Genomic DNA, 21,903 nt, shown 5'->3' on the forward strand with positions numbered 1-21,903 from the left:
CAGTCCTTTCGCTCATTGGCTGGCTTCATGACTGCGTCTAGTTTTTTCCGTTTTCATCCACTCCGCCCATTTTCAACCCTCGTCGTGCGCCTAAATCAGAACCCGCTTTTGCGAGACGACTTAAGATACAAATCGAGCAGACCAGTAGGGTTCAGGCTCTCTGCGACACGCCCAGCGACCGCTCCAGCGGTGGTGCGTTGGGTTGTTAATTCAAATTTTAGAGATTTTTGACAACAAAGTGAATGTTTATAACGTTTGGAAAATAATAATGTTCATATTCATATTAAAACAGACACGCATTTGTTTATTCTGTACATATTTACATATGAATTGATAGAAGGGACACTTTGTTTGCAGCAACAGACAGAATTCCAATCGGGTAAGGTAATTTCTCATTTGATGTTCCGAATGGTGCATGACACATGGGAGGTGACAGCAGGAATGTTTCAAAAGCCAGTCCATGGTGAGTTGTGTTGACGTGGTTGTGTGTTCACGGAATCACACATGATTATCCAGCAAAGCCTCCAGAAGTCGTGCACTGTTTGTAATTGCAGTGGCAACCACAATAAATTTGTAACCTAGTAAAAGAAAAGAATAAACTTGAGTAAGAAATGATTTTCTGATCTGTTGGGTTTTTTTTTTTTCTTCTCCATCACTCAGGTCTTGTGGTCAAACAAAAGACCTGGTAAGATTTCTTTCCAACGCATCACTAAGCAATAGCTGGAACATCTAAAAGTAAACATATCAATGTCCGAAGTCAACACGGATAATCACAAATCAGCCAGGTCACTCATACCTCTTTCTCTACCAAGGAAACGTAAAGCAGAGATCTCAGAGAAGGTACATCCACCCAGGAACACAACAAGGAAGACACGCTGGGCATCAGTCTTCGCTCTTGTCTCAGCTCCATTACTGCCTGCTGAGAAACAGAGCGACTGAATGTAAGGCCTCATTTAAATCAGAAATTGTATGCAACATGTATTCAGACAGTATCAGGATGGGATTTATCCACACTGCATTTAGACCCGTTTTCAAAATTATGTCTCCAGCAGCCAGATAGAAGTCTAATTGGTAGCTCATCTCCAGCACTTTCCACACAGAATATCACAAATCCTCCCCTTGAATTTTTACACCTCAGGGAAGAGTCAACTTGAGGTAACAATGCGCCTCAAACCACCTGCCAAGGTGGCATAAGCAATCAGATGACAAATCTGTTGGGTATATTTGCACCTGGAATTTCTATTCAAATAAACACATTTGGATTGGTATTCAATCTCTCAAGATGCATTTTTAATGCAAAGTGAAAATGTGCAAATGTAACAGTAAAATCTTCACTACCCGTATATGCAAAACATTGTACATATTGTTTTTATTATCAAAGTCAGTTGGATACAGAATCTACAGGTGGATGTGGCCTTGTACCAGCTGCAGTGAAAAAATAAAGTATTATTGAGAGTTTTGGATGTTTAATATAGGGTCCTTGTTGACTTCCTATTACAAAGTTATAGTGTCTGACCTGTGAAAGCAAATTCGTGACCATTAAGCATCCTGGTGACTTCTTCAAGTCCTGTCCAGCCATCTCGCTCCAATACCTACAGATAAATCCCAGTACAAAGGAAAATACTGTGCATTAACACTAGTTATCCTTGATCATTTATTTTGACTTGTCCTCCTCAAAAGTTAAAGAAAACAACTGAAGCCTAAGGAAAACTTTCATTGCCACAAGAACAGTTATTTCCCTGTTGCAGGCAAACTAATCAACATGCCCCCTGCCTCCCTCAGACTAATCAACATCCCCTCCAGACTAGTCAACAGCCCTCCAGCCTCCCACTGAAAGCCACTCTCCCACAGACATGTAAATAAAGATTCAATGGTAGGGAAAGTGCTCAACAAATAAGGAGTATAATAATCCAGCGAGTCAAGTAAATTCTTTATGAGACAGTACAAGCCTGTTTCATGCCATATGCATGGATTTTATATGAGATATTCAATGAATTAACTGTATCTATACTTGGCAAATCTTGTTCTTGGACATGGTAAAGAGTGAAAAGACATACTAATGAGAATAGTTAATCTAGTCTGATACAGTGTAAATTGTAGAATGACGCAAAATGAATTCTTTCACCTCTTCAGAGAGTTGCTTGTTTTTGTCTTTGGAGTCCCTCAACAACTGAGCTAAATTCACCTGATTAATAGAAGAACATTGCCATCACCACTGTTTCTCATATCTTGATCATATTATGAGGGTGCCATGCAGACAAGATTAGTGTTGTCCAAGGGACCTGCTGAACTACACTATCACCTTGTAGTAAACCCTGATCACCCTCATTTGGTTCTGCTCGCAGAAGAAAAATCCCACTAATTTAATTCACTGGTTGTCTACATTTCAGGCAGGATATTTATGGGCTTTGTACCATTGGGATAATACCTGTCTTTTTAGCCCAGTCAGTATGGACCTACAAGGAGTTTGACTTGGGGGAACGTGGTGGGCTCATGAAATGCACATGACAAAATACAACCCAAGTATAATTTTAAGAAATTAAAGTTTCTTTTTCTAATCACATAAAGAGGAATAAGTTCATCTGGACACAACATTTATTGAGAGAAATGTTTCATCACTCAACTAAGTGACCTCTTCAGTATCAACTGACTGCAGGTATCCCCACCCTTATAAACAATACAAGTTGCACAATGACAAAAACCAACGACCAGTTTCATATGCAAATTGCTGTGAGCATTAACTAGAGTATCAATGGCCAAGTGTACTATTCACAGAGGGTTGAGGAAAGTTGCAAACATAGCATTGTAAGATGGTGACAGATGTACTCTTAGTCCCCCCCAACGGTTCAGGGATGGTGTCTGTAAATGTTCTCTTTCAGGGATGGTCATTCCCTCTTCACGTAGATGAGTAGTACACACTGCCATTGAAACTCTACTTAATGCAGTTTGCATATGAAACCGAACACTGGTTTGGGTGGTTATGCCACTGTTTTGTTTATAAGGGTGGGAGTACCTGCATTCAGTTTAGACCGAAGAGGTCACTTAGATGAGGGATAAAATGTTTCTCTCAATAAACATTGTGTCCAGATGAACTGATTCAATTTTCTGTGATTTTCTTACCTGGATTATTGAGCAAGCATCAAGACATTTTTGTAATATTTCAGCTTTCTCGAAGTATAATATGACTAGTAAATATCAGCAAAGGTTGCTGAATGGAGCTAATTAAAACAAAGTAGACTTAAAGCCCCTTCCACTCCCCAGATTTCTGCATTTTTGTTGTTGTTCGAGCCCCCCCCCCCCCCCCAAAAAAAAGTTTCTACGTTCTCAGGAATATTTTCAGGGAACAATGTCCACTGAAAATGGCTGATGACATTCATTACGTTTTTGTTCAAATTTGTCTTGCTTACTGATTGTTGATGTCAATTCACATTCCTGTACAATAGGTCAGGATGTAAATAGAACAACACATGGAATGAGCAGGCAAAGGATGAATCCAAACTCAGAGAATAACTCCCATTCTGATCAGAGTGCTAAAAAAGAAGGCACAAGATTTTAAGTTGAGGAAAAATCCGTGAATGGCATGTCGTCTGTCTAATGTAGATGGGCTTAGAGAGAAATTTTAACATTTACAAGCTTACTGCCTTGACACATCCTTTTAGTGGCTCATTATTGCAAAGAAATGGTAAATTACATAGTCAAGCCCAGACACATTTTCATGGAAATGCATATATCTTGGACAAAAGTGCAGTCGTTCTACACACACACACACACACACACACACACACACACACACACACACACACACACACACACACACACACACACACACACACACACACACACACACACACACAGGAGGCAGAGCTGAAGGTGGCAGAGTTTCATTGGGAGTGACGAAGGGCAGGATCAGGAACTTAGAGGGACAGCTCAGGTTGGGCAGTTTGGAGACAAAGCAAGAGAGGCAAGAAGTAAGAAAGTAAGAAAGTAAGAAATGGAAACGGATGATCCGCTGTGGCGACCTTTTTTTTTTTTTTGCCCCCCCTTTTTTCTCCCCAATTGTACTTGGTCAATTACCCTATTTTCTGAGCCATCCCGGTCACTACTCCACCCCCTTGGCCAATCCGGGGAGGGCTGCAGACTACCACATGCTTCCTCCGATACATGTGGAGTTGCTTCCTCCGATACATGTGGAGTCACCAGCCACTTCTTTTCACCTGACAGTGAGGCAGTTCGCCAGGGGGACATAGCACGTGGGAGGATCACGTTATTCCCCCCTGCCCCCCCCGAACAGGTGCCCCGACTGACCAGAGGAGGCGCTAGTGCAGCGACCAGGACACATACCCACATCTGGCTTCCCACCCGCAGACACGGCCAATTGTGTCTGTAGGGACACCCGACCAAGCCGGTGGTAACATGGGGATTCGAACTTGTGATCCCCATGTTGGTAGGCAACAGAATAGACTACTACGCTACCCGGATGCCTCGCTGTGGCGACTTCTAACGGGAGCAACCAAAAGTAGTGTGTATGTGTGTGTATATATATATATATATATATATATATATATATATATGAGCACTTTATTAAGAATATTATTTAATATGCTAATGGTGGGTAAGGCCTCCCTTTGCTAGCAAAACAGTTCTTCATTGCATGGATTCCACAAGATGTTGGAAACATTCTATTGAGAATCTGGTCCTTGTTGACACGATTGCATTGTGCAATTTCTTCAGATTTGTCAGCTGCACAATTATGCTGCAAATCTCCCATTCTACCACATCCCAAAGGTGTTCCCTTGGATTCAGACCCGGTGACTGGGAAGGCCACTGAACTCATTGTCATGTTCATGAAACCAGTTTGAGACTTTTGCTATGTGACATAAGTGCATTATCATGCTGGAAGTAACCATCAGATGATGGGTAAATTGTGGCCATGAAGGGATGCACATGGTCAGCAACAATACTCAAATAGGCTTTGGCATTCAAGCGATGATTGATTGGTATTACGTAACAGGCCCAAATTGTGCCAACAAAACATTTCCAACACCTGGTTTAAGCTGACCTTTCTGTCAGCTTCAACCAGTCTAACCATTCTCCTTTGACCTTTCACATCAACAAGGTGTTTCCATCCGCAGAAATTCTTCTCACCGGATTTTTTTCTTTTTCACACCATTCTGAGTAAACTCTAAGGACTGTGGTGCATGAAAATACCAGGATCAGCGATTACAGAATACTCAAACTAGCCCATCTGGCACCAACAATCATGCCACGGTTGAAATGACTGAGACCACATTTTTCCCCCATGACAATGGTTGATGTGAAAATTAAAAGAAGCTCCCGACCCATATCGGCATGATTTTTTGCATTGTATTGCTGCTATTTTTCTTGCACTTGCAACTGTACCAACAACACCAAGCTAAATTCCTAGTGCAAATGGCAACAAAAGAATGTCTGATTCTGATCTTGTTTTCATGTTGATTCACTCACCTGGTCAATAAGTTTGCAGCTGAGAGGGATATAAGCCCCACTGAAAATATAAGCCATGTCTCGTGGGACACGCAGATCATATTCTTCATCTGATTTAGGCACCTGTACAGAAAATAATACCCTGCACTTAAAAATTTTGTATATAATACTATCTACAATTTACAAGACATTTAACCAATAATGCAAAATTGATATATTACAAATATCATTTCCCATATACTGTGGACATTTACACAGGCATTACTGTGTTTGGGTGATTTCCTATGTGATTTCGCCCCAAGGAAACTGCAAATAATTAAAACCCCATCAAATGACATAGATATAAAATAAAATCACAGGAAAAAAAATCTTGCTGTTTTATAATGTTTGGAACCATGGTGCTTAACTGTTTTGTGTATGCAGGCGAAAAGATCAGGTATATATAGGAATTAAAATCAAGTTAAATCAAAACAATCATATCATATCTAGTGAATGAGAGCAGAGCAAAAATCTTTATGGAGTGACTGGTTAGATCCATGATAAGGCCAAAATATTATTGAGGTGCATTATCTATGAAACGCCCCTTTAGAGACACTAACTCTCTACAGCAATAAAGAAAGTTAAATATTATTCACCAGATTAAGTCTTCTGCTCAAGGCTCTGAAATTGCTCTTCTTTGCCAAAGAAGAGAAGGCATCAGTCAGCTTTCCTAGAAGAAACAATAAACGGGGAAATAAGGACAGTGTTGCAACAATTCATGAATTGTATCCCAACAGCATGAGAGAATTCAATCATTTGGATGGGTTACTACATAGCAGATCAGGAGGCGAACATAAAAAACAAGACAGAACCAAAACAACACCCTTTTCACCTGCAGTTTTGTCATTGACCAGTTTGCCCACTTTGCTCTCCATTACTGTCAGTGTCTCCCCTGGTTGCTGCTCCACCAGCAGTCCTAACTGCCTCAAGTTTGTAAAGGTGAGGATATGGTCCACCCCATAGCTCTGACCAGGCCAGGGAGAATAAGCAAAATGTGACAAAGTTACACATTACCAAACTGGATGCAACCATTTCAGACACTAATCTCTCAGAGACCTGTGTCAAGGCTCACCTGTAGATACTGTGCTTTTAGGGATCGATAATCTTTTGGCAGGAGCCCTGTGAGGAAACAAAAATACAGTGCTGTTAATATGTGTGGTGATTCTTCTTGTATTGTCTGTTTCTACTGATTCTACTATTTCTCTCTTTTGCCTGCACTTTCATTGTCATAACTACTTGTCTGAATCAGAATAAGAAGAATCATAACTTTATTGGCCAAGTGTGCTTATGCACATGAGGAATTTGACTCTGGTTTACAGCACCCTCTAGTATTTGCATATATCACTCACAAAAACAAACAAAAATCATCAGTTTTACTCGTTCAACCGTTTTATCAGCTTTTGAAAAGTGCTATTATACTCACCATTTTCCGTGAGAGACAGGAGGCAAAGGAGTCTCAGACTTTCTACCATAGAGACCTAGAGGAGAAAAAAAAGTGAATAATTACAAAAAGCAAACACATGGAAGCAGCCTTTTCATGTGTGGTATTGCCATCATGCGTGCCTACATATTCTATTTACTCCATGCTCGACCAAACTCACCTGCCTATTAATGTGTTCTTCTATGAAGGAAATACTTTCACGGATTTCAAACCCTTCCAGTAAGGCTATAGGGAGAGTAGAGCAAAAGATTTGTGCCAATAACATTTCAATGACAAATGACTAATGCCTACTAAAAACTACAGAGGCATTTTTGAAAGTGAAACTTAGTAAGTGGTGGAATTTATAAACCAGTGCTATTGCAATATTCAGTATTTCCAACTAGCACTTGGTATACGCAGGCTAAACAACTTTTTTACGCCTGTGTAACCTAGGACAGATATTTTACTGTTGTTTTAACACAAAAAAAGTTTATGAGATCACTTCTATAAGGCCAAATCAAATTTTATTGTTGTTGTGTAAACAGGGCCTTATCTGCATCTCACACTGCCTGGTCATGCAAATTTTCATTCTGAATCAAGATGGCTTGATATTGGCACCCGGGTGGCATGGTGGTCTATTCCATTGCCTACCAACATGGGGATCGCTGGATTGAATCCCCGTGTTACATCTGGCTTGGTCGGGTGTCCCTACAGACACAATTGGCTGTGTCTGCAGGTGAGAAGCCGGATGTGGGTATGTGTCCCAGTCGCTGCATTAGCACTTCCTCTGGTCGGTTGGGGCGCCTGTTTGGGGGGGGAGGGGTAACTGGAGGGAATAGCGTGATCCTCCCATGCGCTATGTCCCCCTGGCGAAACTCCACACTGTCAGGTGAAAAGAAGCGGCTGGCGACTCCACGTGTATCGTAGGAGACATGTGGTTGTATGCAGCCCTCCCCGGATCGGCAGAGGGGGTGGAGTAGTGACCGGGACAGCTCGGAAGAGTAGGGTAATTGGCCGGATACAATTGGGGAGAAAAAGGGGGGGTGGGGTATAAAAAAAAAGATGGCTTGCTATTATGACAAGTAGTAAAACAGAAACGCTCTGATCCTTTCAAGTTGAACAAATGTTTGGGACATCTGCACACTTAACTCAGGAGCTCACTACACCTTTATTCTGGACTTGTCAAACTAGTCACCAAAACTTGGTGTGCACTTGCAACATGATGTCTTCTTCTCTTTTAGTGTACAGTCAACATGCATTAAAAGAGTACACATGAAATACGTATAGAACCACATATGCATGTCTTGTCCCAACATTGCCCAGCAGCACACTCAAGTGAGTGAGGGTTCATATTTACCCTCTACACCAAGATGTGCACTTTCATTCTATGTCCTTTTTCTTTATTATTCTGTATTTACACAGTACATTCTATGTATATGTTTAATGAATCTTACTTGTTCTCATGTAAACTCATCACACACAAAATATGCCGTAAAAATAAAGTTTCACTGAGGGAAAATCTTACAGTGCTCTGTCTTCAACATTTCCTGAAAGTCCTGTTTCGTTTTCTTCTTCATTATCGATTCACTGGCACTAATATCTGAAAGAGATTTTGCATTTTCAGTTTATGAAATCTCCATCCATCCATACATCCATTATTCAAGCCGCTTATCCCAATTGGGGTTGCGGGATGCTGGAGCCTATCCCAGCAGTCATTGGGCAACAGGAAGGGAGACACCCTGGACAGGCCACCAGTCCATCACAGGGCCGACACATTTACACCTAAGGACAATTTAGTATAGCCGATTCACCTGACCTACATGTCTTTGGACTGTGGGAGGAAACCGGAGCACCCAGATGAAACCCACATAGACATGGGGAGAACATGCAAACTCCACACAGATTCTGAAATATGAAATCAGTGATTGACATCACTTGATCGTATGAAGCTGTGACACTCACGCAGACTCAGCAGACGATGTTCCTGTTTAAGAACTTTGAGTTCGTCTGAAACAAAAGCCTTCATCTGTTGAATGTCCATCCCACGTCGTTTCTGTGAAATCAGAAGAAAACAGTAACTAGTCTGTCTTATTCTGAGAGATGAGCTCTGTTGGCCAATTACCACTGTGTTGCATGAAGACACATGCTATGTGTGCTCTCACATCCACGTACATCATATGCCGTCTGCAGACTTTTGGCTTTCTGACTGAGAAAACCAAACACGCTGGAGAAATGCTCATTCCTGATTTCATTGAACACCTGAGAGAGACACAAACGTTCAGAAAGGCACTTCACCTCAAAACTATGGTGAATATAATTAAGAGGACTGTATTTCATTATCTGTCCTACCCTATCTTGAGAGTTCAGCATCACTTTCATGCTTTTGCTAGAAGACGTTACATCGGGTCCAAACTCCACACAACCTACGGAACAAATATTGTGATGAGACTGCATTTCTACACAGACATATGCACAAAAAAGGATGAGTCTAATTTTTTTTGTAATGCATGGCAGTCAAAGCAGTGCACCATCCAGCCTGGTTACCAAAAATAAAATAACCTTTATTTACAGAGTAAGTATCAAAGCAGAGTTATGAAGCACCCTATAAAATTAGAAATGAGAACAATAAATAAAAATGAGTAAAACTGTTAAAAGGAAAAATTAATTATACTAACTAACTCTTACAAAAGCATGACCCAATCTAGTCCCTTCTAGATCTAGTCCACCAGCTCCATTAAATGCTTTGTTGTGGGTTATTTTGTAGCATGTTCATGGTGCTATCTTGAAATGCTGAGAACATATCTCAGATATGCATAGGCAAACCGATACACACACACACACACACACACACACACACACACACACACACACACACACACACACACACACACACACACACACACACACACACACACACACACACACACACACACACACACACACAATTCTAAGTTTACGAACTGCAATCAAAATACCAACCACATTTAATTCTGAATATGTCATCCACCAGCCCTTCATAGACTACTTGGGAGCACAGGGGAGTAATATAGTCCACATCTGCAGAAATAATGGCAAATTGTTAGAGACAAACTTTACAAAGGAACATCTTTGAGGATGGAAGGATAGGCATCTTCATACCTCTGTCAATAAAAAAAACATTTCCAATTTCAGCTTGACGAGCTTTTTGTTCCCCCTCTTCAGCCTGCTCCCGCCACGATTCATATACCATCTGGTTTAAAGCCATACAAAAGACATAGATTGTATAAATGAAAACTCACAGACATGCATACCTTTAAAAGAAACACTAGTCATGTCAAAGTCAAACATACCAAAATCCTTCCTGAGCCCACAACAACCTGTAATTTTACCTTGGAACATCGTCCAATTCCATAGACTTTAGAGAAGGGGCCATAAAGGGAATGAAGGAGATGTAGGGCACTGCCAGCTGTCCTTACCCAGCGCTGGTCCCCTTCCTGGGAACAAAGATCATATGATGTATACTGTCTGTCTCAAAGAGAGCAGGAGCACAAACACACAAATGGACTGAAACCGGACAAGTGGAGTCGATAAAGTGGGTTAAAATTGTGATTTTCGCAGAACTGACCATTTGCTGAATAATGATTGACACAGCGAATCACCAATCAGCGCTTAGCAACCGTCTCTACTTCCTCTTACATTGAGCTCTGCTCTGACACCCCGCTAAGAGCAACCAAAAACGGCTTTAATGCAACATGCAATAAATAATGCTGGATTAATCATCAATTACTAATGCAGTAATTCACAGAGGCAAGCCACAACAGATATAGCCACAATAACTAAGTAAGCAGTGACTCATTGAGTAATTCTGTACACAGTATTTTTTATGCATGCTCAATAATCCAGGTAAGAATATCAAAGAAGGTTGAATCAGTTCATCTGGACACAATGTTTATTGACAGATAAGTTTCATCAATCATTTAAGTGACCTCTTCGATCTAAACTGATTCAACTTTTTTTGATCTGCAAACAGTACATTACAAGCCTCCTGCTAAATCAGCAGCATAACTTTCTATTAGTTGTCTTTATGCATGCTGAATAATCCAGGTAAGAAAATCAAAGAAAGAAAGTTGAATCAGTTCATCTGGACACGTTTATCGAGAGAAACATTTCATCACTCATCGAAGTGACCTCTTCAGTCTCAACTGACTGCAGGTATCTCCTCCCCCCCTTATAAACAATACAGTGGCATAACGACCGAAAACGATCAGTTTCATATGCGAATTGCTGTGAGCATAAACTAGAGTTTCAATGGCCATGTGTACTATTCACAGAGGATTGGGGAATGGTTGCAATCACAGCACTGTAAGAAGGTGACAGATGTACTCTTAGCCCCCCCATTCAGGGACGGTCAAAGAAGGTTGAATCAGTTCATCTGGATAAAACGTTTATTGAGAGAAACATTTAATCACTCATCTAAGTGACATCTTCAGTCTAAACTGACTGCAGGTATCTGCAGGTATCCCCACCCCAAATATAACAACACAACCGCTTAAAGAATGTAACATCTTTAAGCCGTTATATTTGGTCATTGGCGGACAGAAACATTAATTATTCAACCACCTGGAAAATCCTCTCAAAGAACAGGGCTTATTCAACCAGTAGTAAAATGTGCAATCTATGTCTACCTGAAAAATATTCTATCATTTGCAAACCAGAAATGTCCACATTGAATAACAGGAATGAACTGGCCAGCAGTTGCAGACACAGAGATAAGCACCTATTTTGTAATTATAAATAAATCATAGACAAATACCCCCCCCCCCCCATTGGACTGTTAGCGATCATGTGTTTTTGAATTTTGAATGTCGCACCTCTCCTTTCCCCATTGGACATTGTGCACGTGATGTGCATGACGAGGCAGTAAATGGTATGTTCTTTCCTCAAGTAGCTTTATTGACAGCTGATGATTGCTTATGGCATGAAACAGGTTTGTACTGTCTCCTAAAGAATTTACTTGACTCACTGGATTATATATATATATATACGAATAGTCGAAATACAAATAGACACACATTTGCAGCACAATCAACATATAATATATGTGTAAGTGTATACGTGTAATATCGATTACACTAGATAAATAATCTTTGTATTGCACTAACCCGAGTCAGCATATTTTTTGCACATGTCAAATGTACAGTGTTATTGCAGTTGCATGATATTATTGAAACCTTAGAGTATGTTAACAGAGTTCACAGCATTGTAAGATGGCGACAGATGTATATAACGACTGCAAGCAACAACCAGTTTCATGTGCACAATGAGTATGAACATTAACTAGAGTTTCATGGAGGATTTGGGAATCGATTTGGGAAACATTCCCAAATCCTCTGTGAAATGTCAAGAAGAGGGAGGAACACAAGGTGACTGACGTATAAGAGTGGAGGAAAGTGCACACAGGTGGACTATATCTTATGAATGTAGGAGGTGTGATGTGCGATCTGAAAGGAATTGGAGACTGCAAGATAGTGACAGGGGAGAATGTAGCTAGGCAGCATCGGATGGTGGTCTGTAGAATGACTTTGGCGACCAAGAAGAGGAAGAGAGTGAAGGCAGGGCCAAGGATCAAATGGTGGAAGTTGAAGGAAGACTGCTGTATGGAGTTCAGGGAGGAGTTAAGAAAGGCACTGGGTGGTAGTGAAGAGTTGCCAGATAGCTGGGCAAGCGCTGCAGAAATAGTGAGATACACAGCTAGGAAGGTACTTGGTGTGTCATCTGGACAGAGGAAGGAAGACAAGGAGACTTGGTGGTGGACTGAGGAAGTACAGCAAATTATACAGAGGAAGAGGTTGGCAAAGAAGAAGTGGGATAGTCAGAGAGATGAAGAAAGTAAACAGGAGTACAAGGACATGCCGAGTAAAGTGAAGAGAGAGGTGGCAAAGGAAAAGGTGTATGGTGAGTTGTATGACAGGTTAGACACTAAGGAAGGAGAAAAGGACTTGTACTGATTAGCTACACAGAGGGACCGAGCTGGGAAGGCTGTGCAGCAGGTTACAGCGATCAAGAATAGAGATGGAAATATGCTGACAAGTGAGGCGAATGTGTTGAGGGGCTGATGAATAAATAAAATGAGAGAGAGCGAGAGAGAGGTTGGATGATGTGGGGAAAGTGAATCAGGAAGTGCGGTGGATTAGCAAGGAGGAAGTGAGGGCAGCTATGAAGAGGATGAAGAGTGGAAAGGCAGTTGGGGCTGATGACATACCTGTGGAAGCATGGAGGTGTGTACGAGAGATGGCAGTGGAGTTTTTAACTAGATTGCTTAACACAATCTTGGACAGGGAGAGGATGCCTGAGGAGTGGAGAAGAAGCATACTGGTACCGATTTTCAAGAATAAGGGTGACGTGTAGAGCCGTAGTAACTACAGAGGTATAAAGTTGATCAGCCACAGCATGAAGATATGGGAAAGAGTAATAGTAGCTAGGTTAAGAGGAGAGGTGATGATTAACAAACAGCAGTATGGATTCATGCCACAAAAGAGCACAACAGCTGTGTTGTTTGCTTTGAGAATGTTGACGGAGAAGTATAGAGAAGACCAGAAGGAGTTACATTGTGTCTTTGTGGATTTAGAGAAAGCATATGACAGGGTGCCGAGAGGAGGTATGGTATTGTATAAGGAAGTCGGGAGTGGGAGAGAAGTATGTAGGAGTGGTACAGGATATGTATGAGGGCAGTGTGACAGTGGCAGTGACAGTGTGCTGTTGAAATTATAGATGGGTTCAAGGTGGAGGTGGAAGTACATCAAGGATTGGCTCTGAGCCCTTTCTTGTTTGCAATGGTGATGGACAGGTTGATGGACAAGATCAGGCAGGAGTCTCCGTGGACTATGATGTTTGCGGTTGATATTGTGATCTGTAGCGAGAGTAGGGTGCAGGTTGAGGAGAGCCTGGAGAAGTGGAGGTATGCAGTGGAGAGAAGAGGAATGAAAGTCAGGAGGAGCAAGATGGAATATATATGTGTGAATGAGAGGGAGGACAGTGGAATGGTGAGGATACAAGGAGTAGAGGTGACGAAGCGTATGAGTGTAAATACTTGGAGTCAACTGTTCAAAGTAATGGGGAGTGCAGAAGAGAGGTGAAGAAGAAGAGAGTACAGGCAGGGTGGAGTGGGTCAGGAGTGATTTGCGAAAGAAGGGTACCAGCAAGTGTTAAAGGGAAGGTTTACAAGATAGTTGTGAGACCAGCTATGTTATATGGTTTGGAGACAATGGCACTGACGAAAAGACAGGAGGCGGAGCTGGAGGTGGCAGAGTTGAAGATGCTAAGATTTTCATTGGAAGTGACGAAGAAGGACAGGATTAGGAACGAGCATATTAGAGGGACAGACCAGGTCGGACAGTTTGAAGACAAAGCAAGAGAGGCAAAATTGAGATGGTTTGGACATGTGCAGAGGAGAGATGCTGGGTATATTGGGAGAAGGATGCTGAATATGGAGCTGACAGGGAACAGGAAAAGAGGAAGGCCAAAGAGGAGGTTTATGGATGTGGTGAGGGAGGACATGCAGGTGGATGGCATGAGAGGACAGGAAGAGATGAACATGGATGAGCCACTGTGGCGACCCCTAACGGGAGCAGCCAAAAGTAGTAGTAGTGAATGAATGAAGGAAAGAACGAATGAAAGAATGACTGAGCTGAATCCTGTGGTAAGACAAGTTTTCAAACTGGCGTGGAAGTTTTGTTGTTTGCAAAATAAATGAATGAAAGCAGTTTAACTGACATATGGCAAACAGCCTTTGATTATTGGGTGATTGAAAATGACACTTCAATATCTATACTTCTATCATATGTTGTGAAAACACAGTACTTGGGGCTTAGAGACTGGGTAGAAGCTTGACAGAACATGTTAGGAAATCCTGGCTTTCAATCTCTCTCCCACAGCACATTTACAACATTGAGTCTCTTTAAACCTTCAAATCCCAACTCAAAACATACCTTTTCAAACTGGCATACTCAGTCTGATCCACGATTCATTGAGTTTTGTGCAGATGATGATTTTATACTTACCGGTTGTATTAACTTTTTATTGTCTACCCTGCTTTGTTTAGATTTTATGCTGTCTGATACAGTGCTGCTAGTTTTTTTAACTGTGTTCTGTAAGGTGTCCTTGAGTGCTCTGAAGGCACCCACAAATAAAATGTATTATCATTATTATTATTATTATTACTACTATTATTATTAATCATGAAAAGCACACTTAATATTTGTTCTACAACCAATATCATTAACTCCATTGTATGCCAACATTACCAGAAAATTGTCTCGGAAGAACTCTGGTAGTTCCAAACTGATGATGTCCTCGTCCAAAGGAAGGAGATAGAATGCCCACTCATCAGTAGTGACATCTGTTTGAAAGAAAAAACAAGACAAATGCTGTAGTAACATCAATAAGAGACATCATTAACACAGTCACATCATTTATTTTACTACAAGAGGAAAAACCATGATTAATACGTACCACCAAAAATTCCCTGCTCCTCCAACACAGTCTCACATGCAAAAAACTGAATATCAAAGTGAATGACAAAGCAGAGTTAATTAAACTTGAAGATTTTGCCACCATGCAAGTTGTAAGAGTAAAAACAACAGAGAATTTACTACCTTCTGAGGTGTAAATATTATCTTGTATCGTCTGAATTTTCCGTCAGTCTTGTCTGCATTCACCACATCTGGGAAAGGAGGGAATATACCATGAAATAACTTTAAGCCATAGATAATGTAGTAACACAAATGCATTCACAAGCAAAGTGAAACGATGTGGTGATTACCTACCTGTATTGTAATGACCTATAAATAACATTCTGATAAATAACAGACAACATCATAAAAAACTATTCTCCTGTGCTTACCGCAGATCCACTTGACAGTTTGTATTCTTGGACGTATCAAGAAGCAAAGTCTATGAGAGGAAATTGCAACTGTTATTTAAAAAAAGGCCATTCCAACCACCCATACACACTCTCTCGGCTTTCTAATGTACCACTTGCTGCTTTCTAATGTACCACTTACTGACTGCAGCACTTGCTTTTTATCAATTAGAGCTCTGTGACATTGTTTAATACATATTAGAATGCAGTCAAAAGTAATCTATCTTTAGCAGAGACAAGCTGCATTGCTTACTGATCTGAAGTGCTAAAGATGGGTTTATATTCCACTTTGTAGAGTTTGTCAACTTCATGTTCCTGTAAAGGTAGGGACAAAGCAAATAAAAAATAGCTCATTTTAATTCTATATCAGAGAAGAAAATACATTTGATGAGGTTTACCTTTAGTGTTGTGACATTTGCAATACGATCCAAAGGACTCATCAAATCAGCTTCTATGAAGAGGTCCTTTCTCCCAGGGAGCTGTGACACAAATTGAATAAAGAAGAATAAAGAACTAAGACAAGAGTTTGGGGAAGAGCAAATCTAATTGTCCAAGAAGCTATGCATTAATACATGTGTGGGAGACTGAACTCAAAAACCTGAAATTACAACCCTATTAATATTGGTATTTTCCTAATAGAATGCTTATTACACTGTTTGACCAGCTGGACAACATTTTGATATTTGTTGACAAAGAAGAACTCTCTTTTCACTTGCTGGCCTCCACAGGGAAGTTGGAGTCAGGTCAGATCTGCACCCTTAGAGCCTGGAGAGGGATTCAGTGTTTCGCTGGAGACTTCCACAGGTCTAACGCTTGCTGGTTTATAACAATTTTCTTGAGTATAGGATGCAAATGTTTGTATAAAAATACAAATGTATTTCATCACTTTCATGTTTAATCCTTTAGAATGGGCATGCTTCAAAAGAGAAACTATATCTCTCACGTCCTTCTCCCTGCATAAAACCTGGTGTGCCATTACATTTTGAGCATTTGTAAAAGCCAGTGATAACGGTTAAGCCAAAAGGGCCATGGTGCACCTGTTCCAACAGGTAGATTAGTTGATCCCGAGCCAGTCTCTTGAGCAGCGAGAAGTCGGGGAGCTCAGGAGAGTCTCTCCTGACACTATAGGCCATGGTGTGTCACAGTGAGAGGCGAACCTTCCTCCCTTGCTGTCAACACTCCCCCTGAAAGATATAGATTGTCCACTTGACCATAATCCAAAAGAGACAAATATTCCAAAACTAATAATAAAGACAAGAATTGAGAGGAGACACCGATCCACCTTCTTTTTCTCATCCCCAGCAAAATGTTAGGATAGCTCGTTTGCTAAAAGCAGACCATTCACGTGAATCTAGCTTCAAATCTCCACCATAAATAAGATTATATTATCGCTACAAGATTTGTGACACTGAACAGTTAAAAAATAAAAGTCACTTAAGATATTCAATACTGGATAAATTAGTTAATACTGACAGTTTCACCTGCTTCCGTAGCTTACTAGGACGAACGGTTTGCATCAGGCAAATTTGTTTCTCTCCGGACACAATAAAGAAAGGACCATTAGAAATCCGTGTAAGTACGACTTGTTGGAGACGTTTTGACGTTGTGTTTTTCTCATAATGGCGTCGGATGCGACAATATTATTGGAAACTGCTAATTTTGCTGCCGAAAAACATCGCAATCAACGCCGTAAAGATCCAGAAGGAACTCCATATATCAACCACCCCATAGGTAGAGTAGTAACCCGTTCCGGTGCACCTCCAATACTGCTCATACTTGGATCTGCACTAATTTGTTATACCTATAATTAAGTTTTTGATGTGTACCATTATACGTAGCTCTTTCTTAGGGCGTTTTCACACCTAAACCTCCGAACAAAGGTTCGTGTTTTTGTTACACTGTATACCTTTGATCCGGTTAATTTTGGTTTTGCGTTATGCGGGCGTATTAAAGAATTTAACATACCTATGTCCTATCGTCTTCACCTACGTGAGCTACGTCTCCCTATACTTGACATTGATTGGTTTGTAGAAGCGCGTGCGTCTGACGTTGCCGTGTTGTCAAATCAGCGGGTAGCCTTTTATCGCCGGTTTAATTAATAGAGAAATGAATGAACAGATTCATTTCGTTGCCACTACAGTAATATTCAGGTGGCATTGCTCTCCCGGCCTCTGATATCTTGTCTCTCGTCCGCTCTGAAAAACGCCGGAAAGTGTCGGCATTTTTTAGTTTGTTTTTTTGTTTTTTGTGTTTTTTCAAGTTGACTTTTCATAAAGTCGTCGCACCGGTTCGTTTTTCATTGTTCCGGTTCTGACGATAGCCTGCCGTAACTTCCTGAAATTGGTCCGAAAGTCCGAACCACATACATAGTCCGTTTGCTTTGGTCCGAATCAGTAGATGAGTTGCTACTTTGTTGCATTTTCCCTTTGGTTCGGTTTGGTTTCATAGGGCAAAATTTCAAGCAAACCAAAATGTATCAACAAAAGTCATGAGGGAGTTTTCACTCCAATCATTGGTCAGAAATCTCGTAGGGTTGGCGGGCGGAGAAAGTAGTTTGTTTTTCTTCTGGAATAGCTATTCAAAAGGACCGTTGGCAGAATCGGCATTTGCTCATAGTTGCGGTCATCTTTTGGGCCATATACCAAGCAGAAATATGTAAGCAGAATGGCACATTTGAACGTACTTCAAAGCAACGTCTAGAGAACAATGTGCTGCGTGACGTTGCGTGAAGAAGCTGTGCGACGGGAGCTGGTTTAATTTAAAAAAGAAAAAAACAAATGCCGATGCTTCCTGCAGTTGGGTCGGATCACATTCATACCACAAACGAACCGTACCTGAGGTCGTTTGTAACCGGACTCTTCAAAAGGTTTCGGTCCGCACCCGAGTGCGATTGCTGTGTTCACACCTGCCCAAACGAACCGCACCAAGGGGGTTAACGCTCCAGGGATAGATTAAAACGGACCAAACAGTTCAGGTGTTAAGGCACCCTAATATACATTTGTCTTATCTTGGAGTGTGTGTAGCTGAGAGCAAAGTATAATTAAGTATCATTTCCCTTATGTCATACTTGGGCAATAAAAAATGACTTTACTTGATACCCAAACTCATAATAACCCTTCTTTGTGAGTTAAAACGTTATCACAGTCAATTTAAAGTATTAACCATTTACTTTCAGGGGTAGCAAGAATCCTAAGCTATGAAGGTGGCGTCACAGACGTTGAGATTTTACAAGTGAGTTACAATTGGAAATTGTTTCACATACAATTACTCGTGTTTCAAGAACATCCGATGTCATTTATTGAATCTTGTAATTTCACTGCAGGCAGCTTTACTTCATGACACTGTGGAAGACACCAACACTAGCATAGCAGAGCTGGAGGCAAAGTTTGGACCAACAGTGGCACGCATTGTGAAAGAGGTGACAGATGACAAAACCCTCCCCAAACATGAAAGAAAACGTCTTCAGGTTGAACATGCCCCTCACTGTAGTCAACAGGCCAAACTTGTTAAACTGGCAGACAAGCTTTACAACTTGAGAGATCTCAACCGCTGTACACCTATTGGTGAGACTTTATCCTTCTGTCTTCAATGTCACCTCTATTTTTTCACAAACTAAAGAATTACTAAGCTATTATGGATATGATTTTGAAATGGATCAGTTTTGACTTCAGTATCTGATTTCATAAATAGCTATATATATATATATATAAAATCCAGTGATTCAAGTAAATTCTTTATGAGACAGTACTTGAATAACGGATTATTTTGCTCCTGATTTGTTGAGCACTTTTCCTACCATTGAGTGTTTCTTTTAACGAAGTTTTATATATAGCTTTCACCAAATAGCTATGTTGATTTGCCACATTTATTGCTGATGGTTTAAACACAACGTTTTAATATGTTGTATGTGGCAGGTTGGACGGAAGAGCGAGTCCAGGAGTACTTTGTTTGGGCTTCACATGTGGTGAAAGGGCTGTGGGGCACCAACCCAGCCCTGGAGAGGAAACTGGAAGAGCTTTTCAGTCAGAGGGGTGTCCGACTCTGAAATATTGTGTCTGTGCCTCTAAAAAGCTGACATGCTCTAAATTTTATGACCAGAGATTATTTTTTTTGCACTTGTAACTGAATTTCAAAACTTTGAATAAATCATATTTTTCTGTTTATTTGAATTGTTCTGTACTGTATTTTGATTGTTTAAAATTATTTGAATTCTTCTTGTCCTATATTATAATTCATATGTATGTGCGAATGACAAATTAAACCTCTCTTTACGCGATCGTCTTGAAATATGAAATTTGTTGTATTTGTATGGGCTGAAATCAGTCCTCTGTCATGCGGGGGGGGGGGAGATTGAGACCAGCTAAACGAGAGACCAGGAAAAACGTGTGGGGTGCAAATCAGGAAGAAACAGCACAGTGGGAGAAGGACTGGAAAGTCATAATTATGTTGTTGTTGGGGGGGGCGTTTTCTAGTGATGGGCAGTTATTTACAGTGAACTGAATCATTAGAATCAGCCCATTAAAAAGATTCGTTCCACGAATCGTTCAGTGCTTGACTGGAGCTCCGACTGCCGCAGTGGTTCTCAACCTTTTTGGGGTCCTGGACCCCCTGCGTATTTTTGATCTACCCTGAGGACCCCTCCACCTGATCTTGGGGGAGGGGGTTGCAATTTGATAGAAACAGTAGAAACTGCATTTTAAATTGCATTATAGCATTTATTCACTCTTTGGGGCAAAAATAAGAGCTTTCAGTTGTAACTTAGATATAGTTAACAAAACAGAATTCTTATGCAGTAACTTTCAGATATATGTAACAAAACAGAATATGTATTCAGTAACTTTCAGATATATGTAACAACAGAATTTTTATGCAGTAACTTTTAACAATGCAAACGGGAGCGAGATCTCTTATTAAAATACAATAAATTACACTTGTGAAACAGATGTAATTAGAGAAAAAAGTCCTGTTACCCTTTATAGTTTAGGTAGATAAAGGTCTCAGTCACATTTGAGTAAAATAATCCTATTTCTATAAATGTCATAGGATCTTTTTTTAAAGATATTTTATTTTCACTGACCCCTTGCAATTACACCACGGACCACTAGGGGTCCGCGGACCCCCGGTTGAGAAACACTGGCCTAGAGTCCCAATCACTGAACTGATACATGGCCGAACGTCCAGTTCAGCTCGCTAACTAGTGAACTGACAACGGTCGTTCGCAAAGAATAAGCCAGTGAGCTGAGAAACTGGATACCATTTGCAAACTGAAAGCTGCCATAACAAAGTTCTACCCTATTATATATATATATTTCCGCGACACCTAATAAACAAAATATTTGGTATTACTTCCTGCTTCGATACTTTCAACACATGACAAGGAGGGAGCGGTAGGGGGCGGGCCTGAGCGACTCAACGACTGTCTATCACCCAGGGCTCACGTGCACTGTGCACGTTCAGTGAACCAATCACTGAGCAGGCACCGACCGTTCCCCCGCAGCGAAAGGATCTGAGACAGTCTCAGGCTCTGCCACCAGCTTTGTTTTTGTTTTTTCATATTGCCGTTTTCCCCACACATTGTAAACTACGAAAGGTGGTGAGGTTTTAAAAAAAATCGTCAGGGACTGTCGAACGTAACCTAGCTCATTTTACATTTGTGAGTGTAAACTGAGTGAGTGTATTCCTGCACGTTCGCTCGCAGACGACTGAGAGCTCAACTGAAGTGATGGAGAAATGAACGGATCGTTTCAGGAAGTAATTCAGTTCGCTCGAGTCGTTGGCCAACGACACAACACTAGCATTTTCACCCACTGCGATTGACTAAAGCCATCGCAAAAGAATTCGGAAAGGCCAGATTTGTCAAATTCCTTAACAACCGAAGAGTCCTAATCTCAGCCATAAATAAACCGAAAAAAGAAAGTCCTCAAGTTAGGAACACCTGACGATGTAAAGACCGCAACACACCCCTGGTAAACAGATGTGTCATTTCAAATGTTCCACTAGAAATGTCCTCAAGTTAGGAACACCTGACGATGTAAAGACCGCAACACACCCCTGGTAAACAGATGTGTCATTTCAAATGTTC

At 40.9% G+C, this 21,903-nt stretch overlaps 2 protein-coding genes across 4 annotated transcripts; one reads left to right on the plus strand and one right to left on the minus strand.

The window, feature by feature from the left end:
- Window positions 1-300: 300 nt before the first annotated feature.
- On the minus strand, window positions 301-17,408 carry vps33b (VPS33B late endosome and lysosome associated). Of its 3 annotated transcripts, none has more exons than XM_056278428.1 (24): window positions 17,295-17,408; window positions 16,859-17,005; window positions 16,220-16,300; window positions 16,075-16,136; window positions 15,804-15,853; window positions 15,556-15,623; window positions 15,413-15,458; window positions 15,205-15,299; window positions 10,291-10,395; window positions 10,061-10,151; window positions 9,902-9,979; window positions 9,272-9,345; window positions 9,095-9,181; window positions 8,885-8,975; window positions 8,448-8,522; window positions 7,104-7,168; window positions 6,926-6,980; window positions 6,575-6,621; window positions 6,335-6,467; window positions 6,099-6,172; window positions 5,485-5,586; window positions 1,517-1,592; window positions 797-916; window positions 301-578 (listed from the first exon to the last, which is right to left on the minus strand). In XM_056278428.1, the coding sequence occupies exons 2-24, from the start codon at window positions 16,952-16,954 to the stop codon at window positions 499-501; spliced, it is 1,851 nt and encodes a 616-aa protein (XP_056134403.1). In that variant the 5' UTR covers window positions 16,955-17,005; window positions 17,295-17,408; the 3' UTR covers window positions 301-498. The 3 variants fall into 3 exon arrangements, with proteins under 3 accessions (XP_056134403.1, XP_056134401.1, XP_056134402.1); XM_056278426.1 differs by having other exon boundaries at window positions 797-919; XM_056278427.1 differs by having other exon boundaries at window positions 797-919; window positions 17,303-17,406.
- hddc3 (HD domain containing 3) lies at window positions 17,362-20,097 on the plus strand. The gene is made up of 4 exons (XM_056278429.1): window positions 17,362-17,552; window positions 18,997-19,052; window positions 19,144-19,384; window positions 19,736-20,097. Exons 1-4 carry the CDS (start codon window positions 17,441-17,443, stop codon window positions 19,864-19,866), a joined length of 540 nt encoding a protein of 179 aa, XP_056134404.1. The 5' UTR covers window positions 17,362-17,440; the 3' UTR covers window positions 19,867-20,097.
- Window positions 20,098-21,903: the final 1,806 nt, after the last annotated feature.

This window comes from Lampris incognitus, chromosome 4, assembly GCF_029633865.1.
Source record: "Lampris incognitus isolate fLamInc1 chromosome 4, fLamInc1.hap2, whole genome shotgun sequence".
Lineage (NCBI taxonomy): Eukaryota > Metazoa > Chordata > Actinopteri > Lampriformes > Lampridae > Lampris > Lampris incognitus.

What these genes read in the sequence shown, in the direction of transcription:
- vps33b (XM_056278426.1), bottom strand. Translation starts at nt 16,954, where the DNA reads ATGGCCTATAGTGTCAGGAGAGACTCTCCTGAGCTCCCCGACTTCTCG. An exon ending in TAATCTACCTGTTGGAACAG is followed by an intron (nt 16,301 to 16,858) that starts GTGCACCATGGC and finishes TTTGTGTCACAG; the next exon opens with CTCCCTGGGAGAAAGGACCT. An exon ending in AAGAACACATTAATAGGCAG is followed by an intron (nt 6,981 to 7,103) that starts GTGAGTTTGGTC and finishes TTTCTCCTCTAG; the next exon opens with GTCTCTATGGTAGAAAGTCT.
- hddc3 (XM_056278429.1), top strand. Translation starts at nt 17,441, where the DNA reads ATGGCGTCGGATGCGACAATATTATTGGAAACTGCTAATTTTGCTGCC. An exon ending in ATATATCAACCACCCCATAG is followed by an intron (nt 17,553 to 18,996) that starts GTAGAGTAGTAA and finishes ATTTACTTTCAG; the next exon opens with GGGTAGCAAGAATCCTAAGC. An exon ending in CAGACGTTGAGATTTTACAA is followed by an intron (nt 19,053 to 19,143) that starts GTGAGTTACAAT and finishes ATTTCACTGCAG; the next exon opens with GCAGCTTTACTTCATGACAC.